This window comes from Pygocentrus nattereri, chromosome 3 (assembly GCF_015220715.1).
Source record: "Pygocentrus nattereri isolate fPygNat1 chromosome 3, fPygNat1.pri, whole genome shotgun sequence".
NCBI classification, from domain to species: Eukaryota; Metazoa; Chordata; class Actinopteri; order Characiformes; family Serrasalmidae; genus Pygocentrus; species Pygocentrus nattereri.
The window spans coordinates 31119670-31142913 of NC_051213.1; the positions used below are offsets into that span (position 1 = coordinate 31119670).

Sequence of the window (23244 nt, forward strand, 5' to 3'; positions counted from 1 at the left end):
AACTCTAATCTAAACGGACTTTCAATATGAGACTGTTCAGCCAAATCAAGAGTCTGACACCAAGTATGTGCCTGTCTGTGTGTGTGTTTGCTCTGTCTGACTGCGCTCCTGCTCTGTTGTGTCAGCCCTTGCTCTGTTTATGAAGTGAAATGGTGGATTCTGTCAGCGAGAGAGTGCTGTTTATTCTTCTCTGGGCACACACTCGCTCGCCACTGATTCCCTACAGCTGTCACACACACACACACACACACACACACACACACACACACACACACACACATACAAACGTGTGCCCTTCAATGCGTGCATCCACATGCTGTGGGCAGATGGGACATTTGTTCCTCAGGAATATTTCTTCATTACTGTCACCACATCCATCTCCTCAAATGATTGTGTTTCATCTGTGCTGTTAACAAACCCCTATTAGAGTCTAATTAACAGTAACCAATAAAGGTTTCCCCAGTAAATGTTATCAACAAAATGATGGACCTTAAAGTTTAAAGTCATTTTAATGTCCTGTGAGACACTAAACAGAAGTGAAGTATTACCTGTAACCACAGTTTGTAGTTGAGGTGGTCCTTGGGCTGGCCGTTAATGGTGCAGTGGAAAGTCGCTGTTTGCCTGGCATTGACCTCCACACCTTTAATGTGCATGAAGTGTGGAGTGCTCACTGCAACACAAAACACAAATAGCTATTAGCACACTTTCTGGGATTACATTTTCACACATTATGGCTCTAGCTGCAAAATGTGCCGATTAGAGCCAGGGCTTCAGTTTGTTCATCAATCTGACATTCATCAATGTCAGAACATGATCAAAAAAGAGGAATCACCTCTATAATAATGCTCATTTTTTCACTTGTACTTGTATATGATTCTAGTAATATGACAGCACTAAGCTAACAGCAATTTACATAGAAGTTTTTTCACCCATTCCAGATTAAACTCGGACATTTAAAGCATGTAAAATACACATTAATGTAGTTTTTACCTTGTAGCATTTTTACAGACTTTTTTAACAAAGAGCCCTGGTACAGAGCTGCTGCCACCATTGCTGTTTTGCTGTTTTCCATTTCTAACTCACTGAAAAGCAGTGGTCAGGTCTACCACTCAGTAATGTATATAGAGCCTTAGAGTGACAATTTTCATCACAAAATTATTCCTACTCCTAATTATTCCTATTCCTAATTTCCTCATGGTAAATTCAAATGTTCCTGGCTGATTCCACTGCCAGTTCCTAATAATATTAAAGGTTGATCTTACATATTAGGCTTTCAGTTTGTCTTCTGAAGTCCTAACCAATGGAAGAGCTCTCTCAGCTGTAAAAAAATTCTGATTTGATCATTTTCCACTGGACGCTTCAAGATTATAATCCTTTTATTTTCAACCAAAATTAACAATGAAATTACAACAGTGCTTGCAGAGTGTAAATACCACAGGCACGGTGTCTAAATTGAATAAAAGTGAACTAAAATGTACTTTTTTATTTTGCAGAAATCTTTAGGCCTTCTCTAAAGGTCGAAAAAAGGGTTCCCCTGTGTTTATATACGGTGCCTTTTGAAAGAACTTTTGTTTTTTGTACCTAAGCACATTGTACTGAAAAAGAAACAATGACTAAAACATATATTTTTACATTTGAAAACAATCTGAATATCTGCACATATGAATACAGTAAAGTAAATTCAAGTTAACACATTCTATATGCTCCCTGCCTTCCACCACCTGAGAAATCTGTAGGGGTTTAATCACAAAATGGATCCTTTTTTTCTCTTCTATGTCAGCTGCATCACAGTTTTCAATTAAGATATCATTGTGTGAGGTTATGGGATGAGGCAGAAAGCCCTGGTAGACTGTCTAGCCAGCAAGTGCACCCGTCAGCTGTAGCTCAAGTTCAAGGGTTTTGATTAAAGTTTTAGACTGAGATGTACAGTGTGGCCCAAGCGATATTAAACTTTTGTCTCTGATACTGATAACAGATCATATCAGGTGATATAACTTATAATTTATATTTGCAATTTTATTTACTGCTCTAATAGTTTTAGATACACAGTGCTTTACTGGCTGATATGACTGTTGGTTACCAATTGTCAAACCTCTTAAAGTCAAATAAAAAGTATAAATTCTTAAATTCTTCAATCATTATACAGTCGTATGCAAAGGTTTGAAATTGATCAAATTGATTTTGTTGATGAATTGATGAATGAAAACAAGTTACCATATTCTCTGTAGGGAACAAACTTAAATATGGCACTTTTCTGTAAAATTGTGCATTATTTCTATTTATTTGAGTTTAGCATAGTAGAAAAACATAAATTACATATAAAATTGATTTTCCACAAATGTTAAATTGTTCAGAAGCTAGTGATGAAATATTTTGCTCCTGTCGAAAGAAATGGTATCTCCATTTTTGTCATTTTGCTTTTTTGATCATAATTTGAAAAATTGTCCATTACCTTGTGTGTAATTTCATGATGAATGGAGCAAAAGAAGCTGCTCTAATTGACTTGGTTCTATTGACTTACATTAAAAGTAAAGTAGGTTTTCTCCTTCTCCTGTAAAGTTGCCATACAAGGTTTTCTTCCGACGACAGCGATATATATATGAGTTTTTGCCAGTCCTGATACATCTGTGGAACTGTAACTGGTTTTATCAGCCAAACAATATACTGGTCAGACCCTAATGCATAAACTTTTTTTTACCCTGCCTAAGATCTCACCATTAGTGCTGAATAAACAATAAGCCTCTCATATCCTTGATAAAAAAGCACACTGTACCTTTGTTATTACATTATTATACATTTGGCAGCAGAACTGACAACAAAGTGAAGCTGGAATCTGGGTCAATGTGAATATATAATGGAAGGTGGGATAGTTGATGAGGATGAAAGTCCATGCTTATCAAATTATGGGGAGGAGTTTTTTTAATTAGCTCCCCTGTCTCCAGATGAAGCAAGCTGTCGTGACCTTGATTCCCACATCTGAGTCTTGTACATGGCATGCAACATGACTCTGTGGTAGGCAATTAAAGCGGTCTTCAGAACAACCCCCTGCACTGCTGCTTCTCTTCACTCACACCTGGTTTGATGTGGGCTGCACAATCTCACCTCTGCTAATGGACGATACCCTTGCTTTCAGTGTACGCTTCACACTTGCTAAACTGGTACAGACTGACTCACAATATTTGCATCAACACAATGTTGTCTTAATATTAAGTGCTTGGTCAAGTGGCACTTGAAAAAAGAAACAATGTTTTAATGATTAACACAATGCAGTCATAAAGTGCACAATGTTTTCATAAAGTGTTTCTTAACACTATGACCTACAGTAAAAGAAAATCTCAAGGGGTTTTTAACAGGGTTCTGGATTTTGCCAATTAAATGCTGCTTTCTTCTTTTTCTTTCCAGCACTGCTGTCCTCTTTCTCTGTAGCAACATTCAGTTCCAAGCAACTCATAAAATCTAATTCCTAATGGCTTTGAGCAGAACTTACCCTTTTAACTCCAACTTAATTGCCAGCAAAGTTGTGTAAATAAACACTAAATATATTTTACAGTATATTCTACAGTAATTTTACTGTACTTGTACAAATTAAAAACCCCTGCATACAATATTATCAAAACGACAACAAATTATGGTAAATGATTGTGAAGCTGTCTTCTCACAGTGGAAGGACAGATCAGAAACACCTGTGGAATTTTCAGATCTAAAGCAAGAGTGGCGCTTGATTCTCTCCTGTCTCTCAAAGATGAAAGCTGTAAGCGCTGTTTACATGATGGCAGCAGTTTGGGTGGTCTACCAGGCCTTGCATGTTTGTTAGGAGTCACATTTGTTATCTTTTCTGAACTCCAGTTTCAGAAACTCCTATTTTTTCACTTATTTTCATTTGACTTTCACCCCATTCCTAAAGTGGATTATATCTAACCGCCTCAGAAATACTCTTCAGTACTCTTCTTCATTTTTATAAGACACGCAGGTAAATAAATGTTTAAAAAGTGTTAATAAAATCACTGCACTATTATGGAAAATCAAACAAGATGTTTTGGTGTTCTTCCAAGCACCATCAATGGTGTAAAATTGTGACAGGACTTGTGTTGTGTGGCCTCCTTGACACCTTCACCTGTACCTTCTTTTAGATGTGTGTAGACTGCCGAGTCAAGCCCCAAAGAGTGTGCTAATCCAGCATCTCTGAAAGCTCCCAAAGAGTGTTCTCCTCAGGACAGGACTCAGCAGTCTACACACATATCTAAAACAATTAACCAGCTTTCAAGATCATGATGTACATATACTGGACAGAGAAGACAGGTGGTCAATGAGGCCATCTATGTCAAAGTGGAGAGGCCCTCACTTAACAGAGGAGGGGGTCTGAGACACCTGTCCCCAGCCTAAAATGCTGCATTAAAAACAGTACCTCAGTATTTTATGGACGAACTAGCATGCTCCACCTCACAAAGGGGAGGAGGGTCAACCCACTTTGGTGTTCCCCACTATAAGCTGGGGGCAAGCACACTTTAGTGATATCTTTGGTAGTCATGTGACTTTCAGCACTGTGATAAACTTGTATTTAAACATTTTTATTTAAACACTTTTGAAAAATAAGAATAAGAGATGAACTAGAATAACTTGCATTTAATGTTTGTTTTGACTGGAAAGTAAATAAAGGAGAATTTCTGACTTTTGCACTTTACTTTTAAATCTTGTCATGAATTCTTGCTTAATCTTGTTTAAGTTGTGTATAAAAATACTTAGGGTTTTACATGTTACTTCTGTAGAGACTCTGGGATAGTTATTTAGAAATGCTCTGTAATTCATACAGTAAACTATCAGCTCCAATAATTCACAATTAAATGAAATCATACTACTGTAATTTGCAATTCACTGAAAACACATAACAGTGTTCACTTTAAAACTTCCTCTACCTAAATACTATAAGAAACTGGTCACTGGATACTATAAGAAAGCATCTTATATGGACATGTTTTTATGTTGAAAGTGCTTCTGGTTACAGTTTATTTCAGGTGGCCATATATTAGGCATGTGTGACTGCATATAGCACTGTTCATATCCTTTTACTGTAACTCATGCTGATAACTATGTGGTAACATATTAGCCTGTTAGCACATATTGGTCTTTTAGCACTTCATTAGCATTGAAGATGGGCCTCAAAATAAAAGTGTTACTATGAGTCTCTGAGGTGAAGAAGAATACAGACAGTTCACACACTCCAAAAGAAAATGACTGAAAGTAAAGGAAGAGTAGCTGCTCATCACAACGTGGCAATAACAACAGCTGCACATCTAAACTAGTTCACTATTTAACCCAGTTTCATTTATTACAAAGATGTTGATGCCTTATTTATTCTGAGGTAAAACAGGTGCGTGTGCGTAGGAGGGGTGAAAAAAAGGAAAAGGGAGAAGCAGATAAAAAAGAAAAAGTGAGGAACAGAAAGCTGGAGTAGTTATGGAATGAGAGATGGAATAAAAGAGGAGTAAGATAGCATGAGAGAAGGAGACGGATGGAAGAGTGAGGGGTCAAAAGTGAAGTAACTTAGTAGGTGAAAGAGGGAGGAAGAGAAGTGAGATGGAGAAGGGAAAACACCTGAAAACACTCTGCAGGCATCACTATCTTTGTTTTCAAGCCCAGGCTTAAAGAAAACAGGCAAAACGATATTTTTAAGGTGACACAATGGACATATGATTTCATTTGAGTGCTAGTATACTTTATCAGTTTCAGTTTAATTTCAACAGATTTTAATTTAGTTCAATTAAACACTGCTTTCTTCTTCTGTCTGACACACTATTTTTCTCTTTCTCTTTAGAAACACATTTCCAAACATACCTAATGACTTTAGGATTTGTCCTTTTACAGTTCATTTGAAAGAACTTTTAATCAGGGAGTAATGATTATATCAAAACTATATCTGTGCACTAATAAAAGGATGCAGACGACTCAAACGTGGATTTCGGTTCCACATGAATAAAATACATTATATCAACATAATTATTGCCAAAAATGAGAAAACTGAAAAAAAATGTGTTAATATAATGTATTTTACTCATGTGGGACAGATGTATGTATATGAATGTAAGTCAACTACGTTTTTAGGGTACCAATATAATTCTGATATCATCATTTATCGCTAATGGAAAGTTGACAGGTACATGTTAAAAATTATGTATCATGATTTGCCAGGTATTTAGCTTTATTGCGATATTTGATTATGTATTCACTGCACTCCGGAAGACCATAATGTTGACCCAGGTAGATACAGTCCCGATTTTGATATTTTATATATGTTCACGTATTGGTATCTGCATGGCAGATATATACATGAAAAATAACTGATATCAACCTCAGCCCACAATTCTCATATTGGTCCTCTTTCAGTTCCATGGCCTCTACACATGCATACACATAGTAGTAAAGCATGACTGTAACATGTTCAAGCTTTTGCGTCCAGCATCTTTAATCACTGAAAAGACCTAATCATCCTATATTTTTGACACTGGTGGTTCTCAACAACAATTGTCTTGTTGGTAACATGTGATGGCCACATCCAGTCTGCTCCTAGTGAACGTTTAGCATAATGTAGAGTAGAAGATGCTAAGACCCTTTTCTGGAAAAATATAGTTTTGCATATCAGTTTTTTCAAATGACACATTTAAAACAGCCTGTATTTGCTTCTTTAGAGCATGGTATGCACTGGTCACAACAGAGAGATGTATGACAAGTAAAAAGGAGAGAGAAGGAAAGAGAGACAAAGAGGTAAATAGTTAACATACTGCACTGATGACCCTGGAGTGAGATGTCCTTGATGGCCAGCAACCCTGGCTGTCCTGAGGACACAGCTTCAAAGATGAGCTACAGAAAGAGAGAGAAAATGTAGACATAATAAGCATGAGAAATATGAAATCAAAACACTTTTCCCACTTGATCTACAACAACCTAAAACACTGTTGTGGGAATGATTGAGAGGTTCAGGTCCTGAACTCCAGAGAGAAGCTCGTCTCCATTTGTGAGAAACTGTCGTAGAAAGCAGAGCAAAGTGAACAGCTGGTTAAGTTTAAGGGGCCCTGCTGATGCCTGTGTTTCTATATTCTCAAGGGGAAAGCCGAGTGTGTCAGGCACTCAGTACTTTCCATACATTCAACAAAAATGTGAAGCAGAGTGTGTGTATCATTCTCCACTGATCTACTCTCAAATCCAGATCCAGGCTGGAATGTGTAGGGCAATCCTCATGTAAGTAGAGAAGAGCAGCTGATTAAAGTCTGAACTGTTCTTTAGAGTATGAACTTAGAACATATTAGAACACACACATGTAACTGTGCATTAAAATGCTTTCTGCAGAGGATGTGTTCACTTATTTTCACTTAAAAAAAAACAACAAAAATGTAATTTGAGGGGCCCAAACGTTTGCATATATCTGCAGACTATCTAATCACCCAACACATTTTAAAATTCAGATATGTTTGTGTGTGGGAATATTACATGAGTATTTACCATCAGTGGGGGCTGTTACCATGGTTACAGGCCTGGGCTAACATAACCTGCACTGTACTCTTTGCTGTTTAAGCTTGGAAACTATGAAACCAAACCAATTTAGGGTATTTGTGGCTCACATTGCTTGGACTTTCCATTGTATCCACAATTTGGTAAAATCCATATCATGAGACAACAACATATTTTGATTTTCTTTTTTTAGTCGACACACCTCCTCTACAATAATTCGGCCTATAATAATTTTGTGGAAAAAAACTGCACAAATGGTTTATATTTTTGGAAAGAAATGCTCAGGAGTCGTGTTTCCTGTATGAGCAATGACACATTTTGCCGTTGTGAGGAAAGACATTTCCCACTGGCTTCCAGGGAGGGCAGAGTCAGGTTTCCATGACAAACTGCAGTGTTGTTTTCATGTCGCTAGTGTTAGCACTTGTGAGTTGCATGCCAGCTTGTCTTTCCAAAGACGTGACTTCTCGCTTATAGCCCACCACAATACCTCACAGGGGTGCAGAGAGAAAGACAGAAGTGAAGGGAAAGGGCGGGAGCTGTGCAGTCCCCAGCTCTATCACACAGGAACCAACCGGTTAAAGCACACGGGAGCCTTTCCTGCACTCTCACACTGCTGGCAGCCGGCCAGGAACATGGCTTACATCAGTAGGGACACAGGCAAGCAGCCCCCCTTTATCCTGTGATCTTCTCCTAGGTCTTTCTCTCCTTTTTCTCCTCACTCTGTCTCCAACTAACTCTTAAAAGCAGCTCCTTGAGGGCAGGCCAACTCATGAGAGGACAGAAAAGGAGGTCAAGAGTAGGTTTACAGGTTTTAAAGGTCATAAGTCCTGATATGATCGTGCTTTGGTAGCAAAATATGACTTAGAGAAGAAATGTGAGCGTGAGAGGCTAGATAAACTGTTATGGTTGCTGAAAGCAGAACACAAAAATTAGATAATGCAACCATGTGGGCCTGGAGATTGTCCTGTAGAGCGAAACGCTCAGACTGTAAACACAAGGAAAGACACTCTGTGTCTCTGAGCCTTGCACTTGAAACCGTATGGCATCATATCTCAGGAATACTGATGATATTACTCACATTCCTTAAATGCATTAGATAAAGAACGAGCCATAAGTAGCTCAAATATGTGGCTAATCTGTTGTGCAATGAAACATGCCCTCGCTTTCCACTTCCTTTCTCCTGACTAAAAGAGTTAATAGTTTGACAACCATTCAGAGTTTGCCCTTGGTATAATGCAAGAAGAAAGCGTTTGAGGTAGGAAGGTCTTAGGTGAGCTGGCAAGGTTTATTCCATTCTTTATTAAATATCCCTTACTACTAAAAGTAGGAGGAAAAGAATTCACCAGCAGGTGACAATTTTCTTCTAACAGTTTATGTTGCCTAGTACGCCTTGAGTGTGTCACTCCAACGCATGCTGAACAAAGCTCTTCCAAATGACTCATTAGCGCGAGATAACACTGTGAACCCGTTCAAACGAGATGCCTTTATTAGGCCTTTCAAATGGCTTTAAATTGATTTTCATTCCGCCTCCTTTTGAGGAACAATTGTGAGTGGCCTGGCCACTAATTAGAGCTTTATGAGGGGCTAATTTAAAGCAAATGAAAAGCCAGTCTTGGCCATGTTAAATGTCACAGAGAGCCTGAGGGAGATTAAATCTGTAGTGTTGATGTCTGTCACCACACAGTACAGTAAAAAAGCTCTGATCCCCAGAGGCCTCTAAATATGGCCACTGAGCCACAGGCTCTCCACTGTTGGACTGTTTTCATTAGCTGAATTCATAGATGCTAAATTACTGTAGCTGTTATGGTGACTTAGAAAGACTTGCATTATATGTGCAAGCAATCATCTTGAGAGAAGAAAAGCTTCTATAGACATTTCTTTGTCTAAATAACTGTCATTTTATACTTCCTGAAGAGTCAACAATGTCTAACAATACATAAGAAACTGCAGTGTATTTGAAGAAGCAGCTGCCATCTGCCAGATGATTAACAGTGGATGAGGCACCAGTGAAAAGTTTAGAAATGCCTACTCTAGCTCATGGAAGAGCTCTCCTTATCTGTATTGTTTTATTATACACACATATGGAAATACGCAGAGAGCGAAAACAGCCTTAAACAAATTCAAGTGTCTTCTGTTTAACATTATTTTAGAATTTAGACGTTTGCAGCTTTACACACTCTTGATCTTCTCTATTTGCAGGGATATTTTTCCACAAGTTCTTAGAAGTTGGTTGCATGTCGAAACCCGCAGTGATGTTGAGATCAGTCCATTGTTCTGAGAACACCATCAGCTTCTTTATTTGTCTATTAATTCCTTTTCTCAGTAAGGGCGTCTTCACAGTTGCACATCCTTTCTCATACTGTTGAGTTGTCTTCTCACAGTGGAAGGATAAAAAGAACCACCTGTGGGTTTTTTTGGATCTGAACCAAGAGTTGAGCTTGACTTTCTCTTGGTTTTGGTTTCTCCTGTCTGTCACAGATGCAAGCTTTAAGTTTATCTGATGGTGAAAGCTTTGCTGGTCTATGAGGTCAACATGGTTGCTTCTCTATATTATTTTGTGAATTTTCCTTTGATTTTCCATTTTCATATTCATATTCATTTAAATTCTGGTTTTGGAATTTGGAGTCATTTAAACATAAGCTTTATCTCAAAAATATCTTTAAGATTATGAAAAAGCACATTAGGTGTCTCATAGTCTCGCAGGGCCAGGCACAATCTCATAATGAGACTACATGTCTGGAGACAGCTTGTTCAATTTTTTGTCCCCTCTAAAACTCATTTCCACATTCCTCCAGATTGTGTTCTTATAACATCGAGAGTACAATCGATAACACAATCAAAAACAAGCAGGCAAGCAAAATGCTATACTGAGATAACAGAACTCTTTTCCTTGGTGTGAGACAATGTTTATTTTTAACAGATATAATGTGTTCTCTGCACATGCAAGACAAACCTACACGTTTATTTGGAGTTTTTGGGGGGGTTTCAGCCATACTAACTTGAATTACATCCATGGGCTAGTGGAATGGCAGCCTTGTTGACCCTTGGGACAAGGCTGACAAGCACATCATCACTCCATGTTTTAAGATCCACCTTCACAAGATGTTGGACTGGTTTAGAAATTTCACACCCACTCACATCTAACCCAAAATTTCTCACTCTTTGTCCCCAGACGTTCTCATTATGAGACTAGGTGTGTTAAAACATTTGACTGGTAGCGTTTATATATGGAATGGCTCTGTGAAGTATAAGCTCTCCTCTCTTACCCACCCCATCATTAGGTGCTGCTGATGCACCAGTTAAGCTGTCCTTTTTCTCTAACCTATTATTGTGATCCAGGTGTTATTAATAGAAGCAGAATGATATACTTGGGGGCTGAACAGCACAGAAGGTCAGAGAAGTTCAGAGGGCACCAGGCCACAAGATATAACACATTCAAATTACAAGTTATTACCGAATAAAAGTTTTAAAAAGTGGCCAAACCGGATGAGCAATTAGAACCAGCGATGGTTCCCTCATTGTGCTGCAGAAGAAAAGAGCAAAACATAAACCCCGTAATTACAAAATAAGAGACAAAGTAATTTCTGAGTACCAGGTGGTTTCATTTTGACAAACACTTAAGATACTGTGCAATTACAGAAACCCATAATTACCTCTCTGTTGCTAATTAGCTACAGTGACACAGATTACAGATTCTATTGTTAATCACGGCGATATTAACAAGTCGTAACTGCATTCATCACCAATTATGCTTCGCTGTGGCACAGGCAAGCAGATGAGGAGACGGAGAGGTGTCTCCTGCCACTCACTGTAAATAGCCAGCAGATGGTGGTTATTTCTCTGTGGACCTCAACATGCATTTACCGTTCCTCATTCCACTGTAAAGCTGTAGCCACATGATGAACACGTGTAACCGCTGCTTGTCTGTCACTGCAAGGAGGGTTAACCCCACACTCTCAACCTCTCAATCTCCATCGGTGCTCTAAGGCTTTGCTATACAAAGCATAGCTACAGCTAAAGCGCTAAGTTCACAGCATTGCTGAAGCAGAGTGTGCTAAAACTAGGTAACAATCTGACCCTTTTGCATCCTCTACAATCCTTCTGCTGGAAGATCAAAGGCTACAGGTAGACATTCAGAACAAGATCAGGCAACTAATAAAAGATTACTTTGCTGCTATAGCAACCATCATAATATTTGCAAAAACGTTACTGGGGTAAATACTGCTTAGAAAATTGTGTTAAAGCTGCCACACGGCACCAAATTTGACTACATAAGCTTCTAAGTCTCCTCAACAATCAGAATTACACAAGAATCAGAGAGGTAATGAACGAAGTAGATTTATTTTGCACTATACATACATGCACAGCCTATTTTCCTTTAGTTTTCCATCTGCATGGTAACTTGATCGGTTTGGATTTCCATTATGGGGGTCAGCATCAACTGTAATGGCCAATCTCTATGCTAAGTCAGCATCAATGAAGGGCAACTTCCATCCTGTAAAACTGGTGAACCAGTTTTGCCAGATACTGTTAATGACTCACTGACACAGTGCAGTAAGACTAGGTGTGCAAATGTTAATAATTTGCCCAGATTCATTATGATTTTTCTTCGTAAAGCAACAATCCAATATTTGGCAATATTTTAAATGTTCTATGATCTATGATAAAATGCACCACAGCTTTTCTTAGAAACACACAAAACATCTAGGTAAAACTTTTCCTTCTCATGGTATGGTGCTCTGTCAATGCAAGGAGATAAGCAGACATGCAGAGAGCTATGCTTTCATGGTCTACCCACGGCAGAAAAGGTCTTAGCGGAGGCGCCAAACCTAACCTATTACCTCTATTGGGCAGCAGTAATATAGGACGATGTCATCTGCAGATGATCACAGAGGTGACAATGGCAAATACATCGACTAGACTGCGCAGGAGGCGGCAACGATGAACCACTTCTGTACTTTACCAAGAAAACCACAAACACAGAATCATGAACCAGCCATTCAGAAGCATGAAGACCCAACGAGAAAACGGGATATTCTGGGGAAACACTATTCATATGGTTGTGAGTGGTTGGAAATAACTTGATGGCACTTAATAATAATAATAATAACATTTAAGATTTTTACTTCAAATTCACAATAAATTCCACCAAATGTGGTTTTCATTAGGGAGGCACTGATATGGGAATTGTTGCCGATATCCAAAATTTTACATGTAGATATCTTCTGATGCCGATATATAAATATTTATATAAAACAAAAACTGGTAACTAAAGATGTAGAATTTATTTCTGTAGGTTTCCAAATGCCTCAATTAGTCATCTAATCATTCTGCCTTTCCAATAGTACAACACCATATAATTTATTATATTATTATTAATTTATTAAGGTGGCAGCTGTAACGGTGGCAGAAGCAAAATCCAGGGCATGGGAGGAGTTTGGTGAGGCCTTGGAAAAAGATTTTCGTTCGGACTCAAAGAGGTTCTGGACAACTGTCCGGCGACTCAGGAGTGGTCAGGATGGCTGCGCCCAAGCTGTATTCGGCAAGGGTGGAGAAACTCTGACTTCAAATGAGGATATTGTCGGTCGGTGGAAGGAGCACTTTGAGGAACTTCTTAATCCGGGCCAGAGGCTTCTGAGGTGTCAAGTTCCATTTCCCTGGTGGAGGTCACTGAGGTAGTTGGTAAGCTCCTCAGTGGCAAGGCACCGGGGGTGGATAAGATTCGTCCAGAAATGCTTAAGGCTCTGGATATTGTGGGGCTGTCATGGCTAACACGCCTCTGCGATATTGCATGGACCTCGGGAACAGTACCCTTGGACTGGCAGACTGGGGTGGTGGTCCCTATTTTTAAAAAGGGGGACCAGAGGGTGTGTGCCAATTATCGGGGTATCACACTGCTCAGCCTCCCTGGGAAAGTCTATGCAAAGGTTCTGGAAAGGAGACTCCGACCGATAGTTGAACCTCAGATTGAGGAGGAACAATGTGGATTCCGTCCCGGCCGTGGAACAATGGATCAGCTTTTCACTCTCTCACAGAATGTTGAGGGGGCATGGGAGTTTGCCAACCCAGTCTACATGTGTTTTGTGGACTTGGAGAAGGCTTATGACCGTGTTCCTCAAGATATCTTGTGGGAGGTCCTCTGGGAGTATGGGGTGCCAGGGCTACTACTCCAGGCTATTCAATCTCTGTACTCCCGGAGTGAGAGCTGTGTCCGTATACTCAACATTAAGTCAGACTCTTTCAGTGTTAGCGTTGTGCCCTGTCTCCACTCTTGTTTGTGATATTCATGGACAGAGTGTCAGGGCGTAGCCGGGGTCAGGAGGGCATTATGTGGGGAGGCCGGAGGGTGGCATCTCTGCTATTTGCAGATGATGTTGTTCTCGCTGGAGGGGTTTGCAGCTGAGTGTGAAGCGGTTGGTAAGCGGATCAGCACCTCCAAGTCTGAGTCCATGGTCTTGGCCCGGAAAAGGATGGCATGCCCACTCCAGGTAAGGGGAAAGGACTTGCCTCAGGTGGAGGAGTTTAAGTATCTTGGGGTCTTGTTCACGAGTGATGGGAAGAGGGATCGTGAGATCGGCCGCAGGCTGGGACAGGCGGCAGCAGTAATGCAGTCACTGTCCCGGACTCTAGTGGTGAAGAGGGAGTTGAGCCAAAAGGCGAAGCTCTCTGTTTACTGGTCGATCTATATCCCAACCCTCACCTATGGTCATGAGCTGTGGGTAATGACCGAAAGAACGAGATCACGAATACAAGCGGCGGAAATGTGCTTTCTTCGTCGGGTGGCAGGCTACACGCTATGCGATAGAGTGAGGAGCTCGGTCATCCGGGAGGAGCTCGGAGTAGAGCCGCTACTCCTCCGCATTGAGAGGAGCCAGCTGAGGTGGTTTGGGCATCTGATCCGGATGACCCGCTGGAGGGATTATGTCTCCAAGTTGGCCTGGGAGCGGCTTGGGGTCCCCGGGAATGAGCTGGAGGAAGTTGCGGGGGACGGGGTCATCTGGGATTCTCTGCTCTCCCAACTGCTACCGCGGCCCTGTCTGGACTAGTGGTCAACGATGATGATGTTGATGATATAATTTATTAGTTTGAAATATGTTACATCTAAACATATGTCCAGTGCCTTTGCAATTTTTTAAGCATTTATCTGCAGTTACCAATATGATTCCGATATCATTGTGCCTCCCTATTTGTCAGTAAACCTTTAATATAGGAATAGTTTTGTTAAAAACACTAATGTTGTGAATGAATGAAAACAGTGAATAAATGAACAGCTAACAATTTGCATTATCATGCTGGCTACTGGCTTACATTCATTGTCAGCAACACTAACAGTTAGGCTCCTTTAAACTTTGCTTGACAGAAACACCCAAGATGTTTATCATTATCATCTCAACAAAAGTTTAACTTTCATGAGAATTTTACATGTCTTGAAATGGACTGATGTAGTATGTATGCTTGACTGACCGAATCGTGCTGTGGCCTTAAAAATGATGCATCAGTCAGAATGAATATGTTGTTACACCCTTAGTTAGGTCCCAAATATACAGTATAGTTGTTAGGAAAGCCTCTGAATTCATCACAATCCCCAACTTACTCTGAACATATCATGGACAGAGATCAAATCATATCTTTGGACAGCTGCTCTTGCCATTAGTAGACGGTAGACTGAGCAGACTCAAAAAACACTGGCACTTTCCTTGCCTTCCCTTCCCTGTTCTGTTCTTGCTCTATTCTTTTCTTTCCTGCTTGCACACTCTTCTCCAGTTGAGCCCATGAAAGCTCTCTTGAGTCACAAAAAGCACTCCTGTAGAGCCAGTTCTTTACACAATGACTTTTCAGCCATTAAAGATGCACACTGGGTTCTGGACAGTTGAGGCACGAAGGCCGCATCTCATTCCACCTGCTTTCAGCCAAGTCCGGAGGAAAGGCACAGGGAGTCCAATTTAGTAAGAAGTAATTGGGACTTTCTCTCTCAATTAGGATGGATTCCCTGCTCAGATCAACAGGCAATGCTACTTCAGCATGGCAGGTGTCAAATCAACCTACCTGGGTGGCTTTGTGTTGTGCTTTTGTGCTGTGTCTAGTGTGAATGAACACCTAGGTGAAAGGAATTAATCAGTAAGATGCTCTGCTGTGTATGATGCCAAAAGAAACTTGCAGTGGGGAAAGTAAATAACTGGAATCTTATTTTAGGGAATTAAAAGATTGTGATGACAGTTGCTGCATGTTTTCTTTCAGGTCAGTGATGGTCTGATTCTAAGAATCATTAAAACACTCCAGAGGTTCTGCAACCATTTCATAAAACTTTGTAAAATATACACTCTGTACACCCCTCCTAAAAGCTAATGATTCTTCAGAGTAAATACCAGTGTACTGGCAAATGCCGTATGTGGTGTGTGTGCAGAGTACTGTAACTGGTTAAATGCTCATTGGTGCAAAAATATTCTTACCTGGTAAAAATTGGGCCAGAAGGTGCTGACTGCCAGCTCTACTTGCCTCCACGTATGGAAGGCGGGTCCAGAGGAGTTCCACACAGGTAAGCCCAGTGGACTGTTGTTCTCTTTGACGTAGATATTGAGGTGCCCAGGGCTTGAGCCTTCACCGCTGGCTCCATAATACTGGAAAGTGAGGCAGTGGGTGTCATTCTCCTTTAGTTGGGGAACAAACAGCTGGGCTTTCTGTTGAAGGAACTTTCCAGAAGTGTTCACCATCATGAAAGCTGAGCCTGCACAAAAGAAAGCCAGAATTTCAATAAATCTCATGTGAGAAACTGTCAAACAAAAGTCTATATGTAACATTTTCCTTGAAATAACAAAGCTAAAATGTATAAAAACGTATTTATTCTGTATATAGTGTACATTTCAATTTGGTAGATTAATCACATTATTACAATTATGTATGCATTTGTACACTTTTTTGTCTAATATATAATGGTAATTATAAGATCAACCTAACATTAAGCATTCAGACATTAGTGGTTCTTGACCTTAGTGTATATAGCATCCAGACAGCCCTTCTAATTAGTGAATGGAGCTACTTTAAATTTCACCCTTTGCTGATACAGTCGCTCAATTATATACATAAAGCTTGTACAATCTCCATAGAAGCTCAGAAAACGATATCTGAAACCCCACAGCACTGGACTGGAGAGCAATGGAACTGTGCTCTCTGGAGTGATGGAGCTCCATCCAGTATCTTTGGGATAAGTTGTAGTGGAGTTTATGATACAGAACTGATCATCCAACATCAGTACCTAACCTCACTAATGCTCTTGTGGCTGAATGCTATCTTCACAGCGATGTTCCCACTTCATATATAAAACTTTTCCAGAAGCTTAGGAAATGGGGACAAACACCCTATTAATACCCTTAATTTAAAAAAAAAACATAGCATGAGCAGGTGCCTACAAGCATAATAGAGTATATATACACAGTATATACACAAAAGCACACTTGTGTACACAGGATAGCTGAGCCAGCTGTTTGTCCTGGAAAAGCAGCACTCAATGGACACATTGTTCTGTGTCCTCAGTGCAGACACACCAAGGTCTCCGGAAACACACATTACTTCCTCTGACCTGGTATACTGAAAACACCCAACGCTCATTTCAAATAATCATGTCCATGAGTGATACAGCCATAAAGTGCCATCATTTTTCAAAGTCTATTCGGTTTTATCAAATTTTTTATTCACCTTTTCTTTTTTTTAGGCCCAATTATCTGCCCCAGTGGTCAAATACAGCAGTGAGGTCTCTAAACCATTTGCTTTAAAAAGCTCTAATGTGTGAACAGTTTGCATGGCTAACACCTTGAGAGCTGGAAGGCCTGAAAACACACAGAGGAAGTGAGTCTTCAGAATAGTTAATGAATAACCTCTACATTAACGTTAATATCTGCCTCTCATCCTGGAAACCCAACTATTGACTCTCAGCCTGTGTGTTGACACATTTCTAAAAGGTAGAGAGAGTGAGAGAGACAGAGGGAATGGACAGACTCATCAAGAATCACATTTTAAATGCACGAAATGAGCAGTTCTGCTCGGCACGTTTATTATGGCACCAGTGAAGAGCCTGGGGAAGCATTGTTCTGGCTTGCTTCACTCTTTACACAAGAATGTATCCTGCCATTAAGAGAGGAAATTCAGTCACCTTTATTTGGGTTGGCTTAAATGCTTTGCTTAATAAAGGAACTTCAATGAAAACACATAATTCTCCTTGACAGTATCTCATAACAGCCTGAAAAGGTATACTGATTTTTTTTTAGAGGCTCATATTTACAAGACTGGCTGCAACAATGCTACATTACTGCAGTACAACATCTGCCTCAACGCTGCACTCATAAAATGTGGTCATGTTCTCACTGGTAGGAAGTTCTAACAATATTTCTATGATTTTTGCTGTGAATTAGGGCTCAAAATCTGTTTGAAGAATGAAAATGAAAAACAAACTGTATCTTGATAGGAACTAAAATGCAACCAGAATGTGGTAATCATTAACTGCTCCAGAACACAAGCTTTCATTTGAAATCTTGGTTAATGATGTTATTTATTCTGTGTAGCCCACTGACCTCTACAACACCAAATATTTTGAGATCAATATAGTGTCTTGCATGATTTCATTCAGTGCATCATTTTAGAGGACTTGGCATTAGAGGCGTCCTATTGCCCTGACTACAGATTCATTCAGTAATCACACAACTGTAAGTAGGCCATGGATCTGAACAGCCTCTGTGGGTTTCCAGATACTCACAGGATTTTGTTTGCATCGCATATTATGACGCAAGAAACGTACCTCTATTGACGACGTGTAACTTTGCATTTGGGCTTACTTTCATCAGAACAGCTTCTGGTAAATTTTTGCAGACTATTTCACAGCTATACTTCGGAGCAAACGTAAAAATTCCATAGTCTGTTTGTGTGATCATATCTCTATCAATACACACAACTGCTGGGTCTAATAGTTTTCCAGACCTACTATTTTACTATATTAGGTCTACATACAGGCTATGTAAAAGGAAGAGAATTTTATTCTAAGCGGTTTGGAATGTTATGTCGGGATTCAAATTTGAGAACACAGATGTTAAAACACTGCTTCTGATCAGAATGACTTTTTATTTCCTTTCTGAACCCTGCTGTGAATCACCAGTGGATGTCTATTAAAATGTTGCCCCTGAAGGCCCCTTTGACTCCAATGTACCATTTGCTATTGTTGCTATAAGAAAACAATCTTACAAACAGGCTGAACACTCCCATAGACTTATAATCTTACAAGCTTGCTGGAAGTGAGGATGTCAACACAGTCTGTGCTCCATATGCCAGATCTAGTGACACGATGAAGTCATTACTGAAACTGCTGAGACTGCATTCTATTATAACTGTCACCTCTGAGTAACTCAACACATCTGGGTGTGTGACGAGGGAAACTCCACACTTAGTGACTATAAAAGAACTCTGGCCACCAGCTACCTGTGTTCACTTCATTCTGTTGGTAAAGGCTTGATTACGAGTAAACAACAGCAATTTGTCCAAACACGCAGTCAAATGTCAAAGCCTAGACAGAGAGAGAGAGGGAGGGGGGGTAAAGAAAGAGAGACAGAGAGGGAGAGAGAGAGAAACAGAGAGGGAAGGATAAAGAGAGACTGAGAGGGAGAGAGAAAAAGAAAGAGGGAAGGATAAAGAGAGATACAGAAAGCAAAAGAGAGAGAGCAGGAGAGAGAGAGTGAGAGAGAGAGAGAGAGAGAGAGTGAGAGAGAGACGGAGGGAGAGAAAGAGAGAGGGGAAAGGGAAGGAAAGAAAAGAAAGGGACAAAACAAAAGAAAGGAGGCAGAGAGAGACAAAAGGAGACAGAGAAAGAGCAAAATAAAGAGAAAGACAGAAAGTGAGAGAAATAAAGAGATAAAGCAAGAGAGAGAGGTGAGTGGGAAATAGAGAGAAAATGAGAGAGAGACAGACAGAGAAAGACAGAAGTGGAGAGAGAGAGAAAGCAAGATGGAGAGAGTGGAGAAAAAGAGAGAGGAAAAGAAGGAAAAACAGAGAGAGAAAAAGAGATAGGAAGTAAAAGAGAGAGAGAGACAGAGAGAGAGAGAGACAGAGAGAAAGAGAGAGAGAGAGAAAAGAGTGAGAGACAGAGAAAGCAGGTAGAGAGAAAATGGAAAAAACAGAGAGAAAGAGAGAGAGGAAGAGGGGGGAAAGGAGAGAGACGGAGAGTGATGAGGAGAGGGTGAGAGTGAAATCAGTGTGATGCTGGGTTTCAGGCCTTGTGCTCCTGTGCTGTCCTGCAGAGCGTGCCATGGAAACAGGGAGCGTGGAGCGTGGCTGCAGGAGCAGGTTAGTGCAAGTTAGTCTGAGTTAGTCCATTAGTACTGCCCAGCTACCTTTCAGACACGGCCTCGGGCGCAGGCCTGGATCAATAAGACCACAATACTTTCTCAAGAGCAGTGAGGGGCAAATTGAGCCTGAGAGGCTCCATGCCAGCCCTTGACAATCACCACTCTCTCTGGGTCAAGGGCCATTACACTCGTCTGTCTATTTCAGGATTATAAAACTCTAATCACCAAAGCTCTGATTCTGCAGCATCACTGAGGGAGAAAGCAGACTGTGAAAGGTATCTATACAATGTCTATATAGTGTCTGCTATATTTTAGCGCTGGATATTTTGAGTAATTTTGTGGTCAAGTACTAAGAGCGTTTTTCCTCTGCACAAAGAACTGGAACTATTGACATTGGAAAACTGGAAATGTGTCTTTTCTATCAGCCACTGGCCTGCTGGTTCCAGTTTTATGTTTTTTTGGTACCTGATCAAAATTGGTACCAACAGGCCCTAATGGTAATCGAAAATGTTATTATATATAGTCTATTTATAGAGACACTTACAGCTAAAACCAATGACAGTTTAGTGAATTTTTTACTTTTCTATGTGAGGATAAAATCATCAAGCACTATCACATCTCCAGTAGGTGCACAGCTAATTAGCCACTAAATTACCAAAAATACAATTAAACTGTGTTTTTGCATGTATTATGATCCAGCAGTCTCAAGCAGATGGAAAATAAATTGGAACTAGAACTGTACTTTCACATCAGTTCTTCTTGAGCACGATGTAAAAAATCCCTAACATAATACAAGTAATCAAATACTCCAAACATGAATGCCACCAACATTTCCCGATCTTCATTTAGGAGGCTACTTAATAACTAAATAAACAAATAATTAATAGCTTTCTTTAAAAAAAAAATCCAAAATTGCAGTCAACTTGGTGGTCACGTAATGAGTACTCAGTTAATTGATTTCTCATGCCCACCACTAATATATATCTATATTATGCCTGCTTTTCAAGGAAGACCACAACTAACCTTTTCTGATTCATACATTTAACACTTAGATTATAAACATTGCAATCAAGCTGTTTATTTGCAATTTCTCAACGACAGTTTGCAGCCGAGCAAGAAAATGTCATTATTCTCTTGTAGCTGTTAACAAACAGCAACATTAATCAAATTCTAAAAGAGATGATGCGGGCATGTTGCCCAAACTTGTGCCAGACATCAGCAGTCATCATACATCTGAGCACTGCAACCTTGCTCAGCCCACCCTTTACTCCACAATGTTTCCTTTCTGGAGGTCTCCATACCTGCTCTGAGCATGTCTGGGCCTGTTTGCAATGTATATATATTTACACGGGGTGGAAAGGCAAACAGACACCTTTACATCAGCCCAGGGCCTCTTCTGTTATATCTTTTAAACAATAGCTGACACATGGCAACATGCTCAGCCTTGTCCATCTGTGTTTTCCGGAGTCTGGGCGAAATTGCAGGTTGAGGTGTTAAATTCTCCCCCTAGACGACTCATTTCCCAGCCAGCGTTATCGCTGATCTCTTTTAGCCCGTGAGAATTGCAGAGAGCGCTGATTTGATCATTCATAACCACGGCAACGCAATAGCATCATAAGACAGTTGTGAAGGTGTGTGATAAAAATATAGGGGAGGGGGAGAGTTGAGCTCGGAGGAAAAGTGGCCCAGAAAAGAGGTGACTCCTGAAGGCACAGATTCAACCACCCTTTGAGATCATTCATTAAAACCTCCTATCATCAAGATCAATCCCATGGCCTGATTTACTGAACTGAACTAATTTACATCTGTTTATTACTAACCCTCCAGAGAGAGAGAGAGAGAGAGAGAGAGAGAGAGAGAGAGAGATACAGAGGGAGAGTGAGGGGAAGAGAACTGAATTCAGAGAGAGCAAAAGAAAGGGGGAAAGAGAGAGAGAAAGAGAGAGTGAGTGAAAGAGAAAACAAGCGAGTTATGGGAAGAGAAAGAAAAGAAGGAAACAAAACCAGATGTGAGAGAAAAAGAATGTGAGAAAGAGAGAGAAATGGAGAGGAAGAAACCTGAATTCAGAAGGGGAAAAATGCAGGGACAGAGTGAGGACGAGAAAAAGAAAGAAGCATTGAAAAAGGAGAATGAGAGAGAAAGGAAGAAGAAAAGAGAAATAGAGAGAGAAATGTAATGAATTCAGAGAGACTGAACTTGAGAGAGAGAATGACCAAGAAAGAAACAGAGGCAAAGAGAGAACGAGGGGCAGGGGTAAGAGAGGCTTCAGTGTCTGTACACGTTAACCTGTACAGAACTCATACTAACACAACGGCCAGTCAAACGTCTCCTAAAAGCAGTTTAACCACCGAATAAATCAGCCTGTATTTAGCAGTGCTGCGTGAAAGATGGTACCTGGTTACAATAATTCAAAGCTTTCTGCCAACATCCTTATCTGAATGAAATAAAACGTTACCCCCATTTGGGAGAAAAAAATCTCCCTCTCATTATTCATCTCTGGAGTTCTATCTGCAACAGCTGAACAAAATATTTAAGCTGGTCCTTTTGATACAAATTGCTTTCTAATGTGCTTTCAAAAGCTTTCCTTTATCAGCATGTACAGTCCTTCATTTCAGTATCGAGCAAAACACTACAAAATCTGAAAGCGTGAGCCTTTCAAGTGATGTTCGCAAGTGTCCTCCTCCTTTGACTACATGTTTACAGGTGAAACAGAAAAGGAAGAGGAACGGCACTTTACTGCATGTCCCTCTGACACGTATTTGAAACACAGGAAAAAAGCCACACACGATTTTCAAGAGATTCCTTTCTTCTATTGGGACACCTTTATCTTCAAGCCACCTTTGATATCTGTTTTATTTTGTTCACATTTAGCAGGAAAAAAGAGAAGGTGTAAGGAACAAAATCAGAAGTGCATGGAAGGCAGGAATTTGTTAAGTGTGAGTGAGGATGGAGGAAAAGCACAAGGCTGCATCCATGGACCAATAACTCAACTTAGGGAAAAAAAATGTCTATATGCTTTATATTAGTATCTCAGTTTATATCCATCAGTGGGCTTTTGAGTGGGTCAGCCAGCTAATGTGCTGCCTTGTAAGTGCAGAGCTGGAATTCTAGTGATTCCAGAATCATCCATGACTGGGAATTCCTGCCGCCAATACACAAAAGTTAAGGTAAGCTGATAACATAATTAGTTCCAGCCGAATTGGAATGATTAGATTAAATGACCCTTACTAGTCCCACAACGGGGAAATTTCACCTCCGCATTTAACCCATCTGTGAAGCAAAACATCACATACATACACCCACACACACTAGGGGGCAGTGAGCATACTTGCCCAGAGCAGCAGGCAGCCCTATCTGCAGTGCCCGGGGAGCAATTAGGGGTTAGGTGCCTTACTCAAGGGCACTTCAGTCACAT

At 40.3% G+C, this 23244-nt stretch overlaps 1 protein-coding gene across 15 annotated transcripts in view; it reads right to left on the reverse strand.

Annotated features, from left to right (window-relative positions):
• ptprma (protein tyrosine phosphatase receptor type Ma) overlaps window positions 1-23244 on the reverse strand; it is a 267072-nt gene that overhangs the window by 154532 nt on the left and 89296 nt on the right. For all 15 annotated transcript variants that reach the window (XM_037537053.1, XM_037537051.1, XM_037537052.1 and 12 more), the window contains exons 3-5: window positions 15954-16228; window positions 6777-6855; window positions 549-670 (exon numbers count right to left, since the gene is read on the reverse strand). In XM_037537053.1, coding sequence (XP_037392950.1) covers window positions 549-670; window positions 6777-6855; window positions 15954-16228 — 476 coding nt within the window. The remainder of the gene's footprint in view (window positions 1-548; window positions 671-6776; window positions 6856-15953; window positions 16229-23244) is intronic.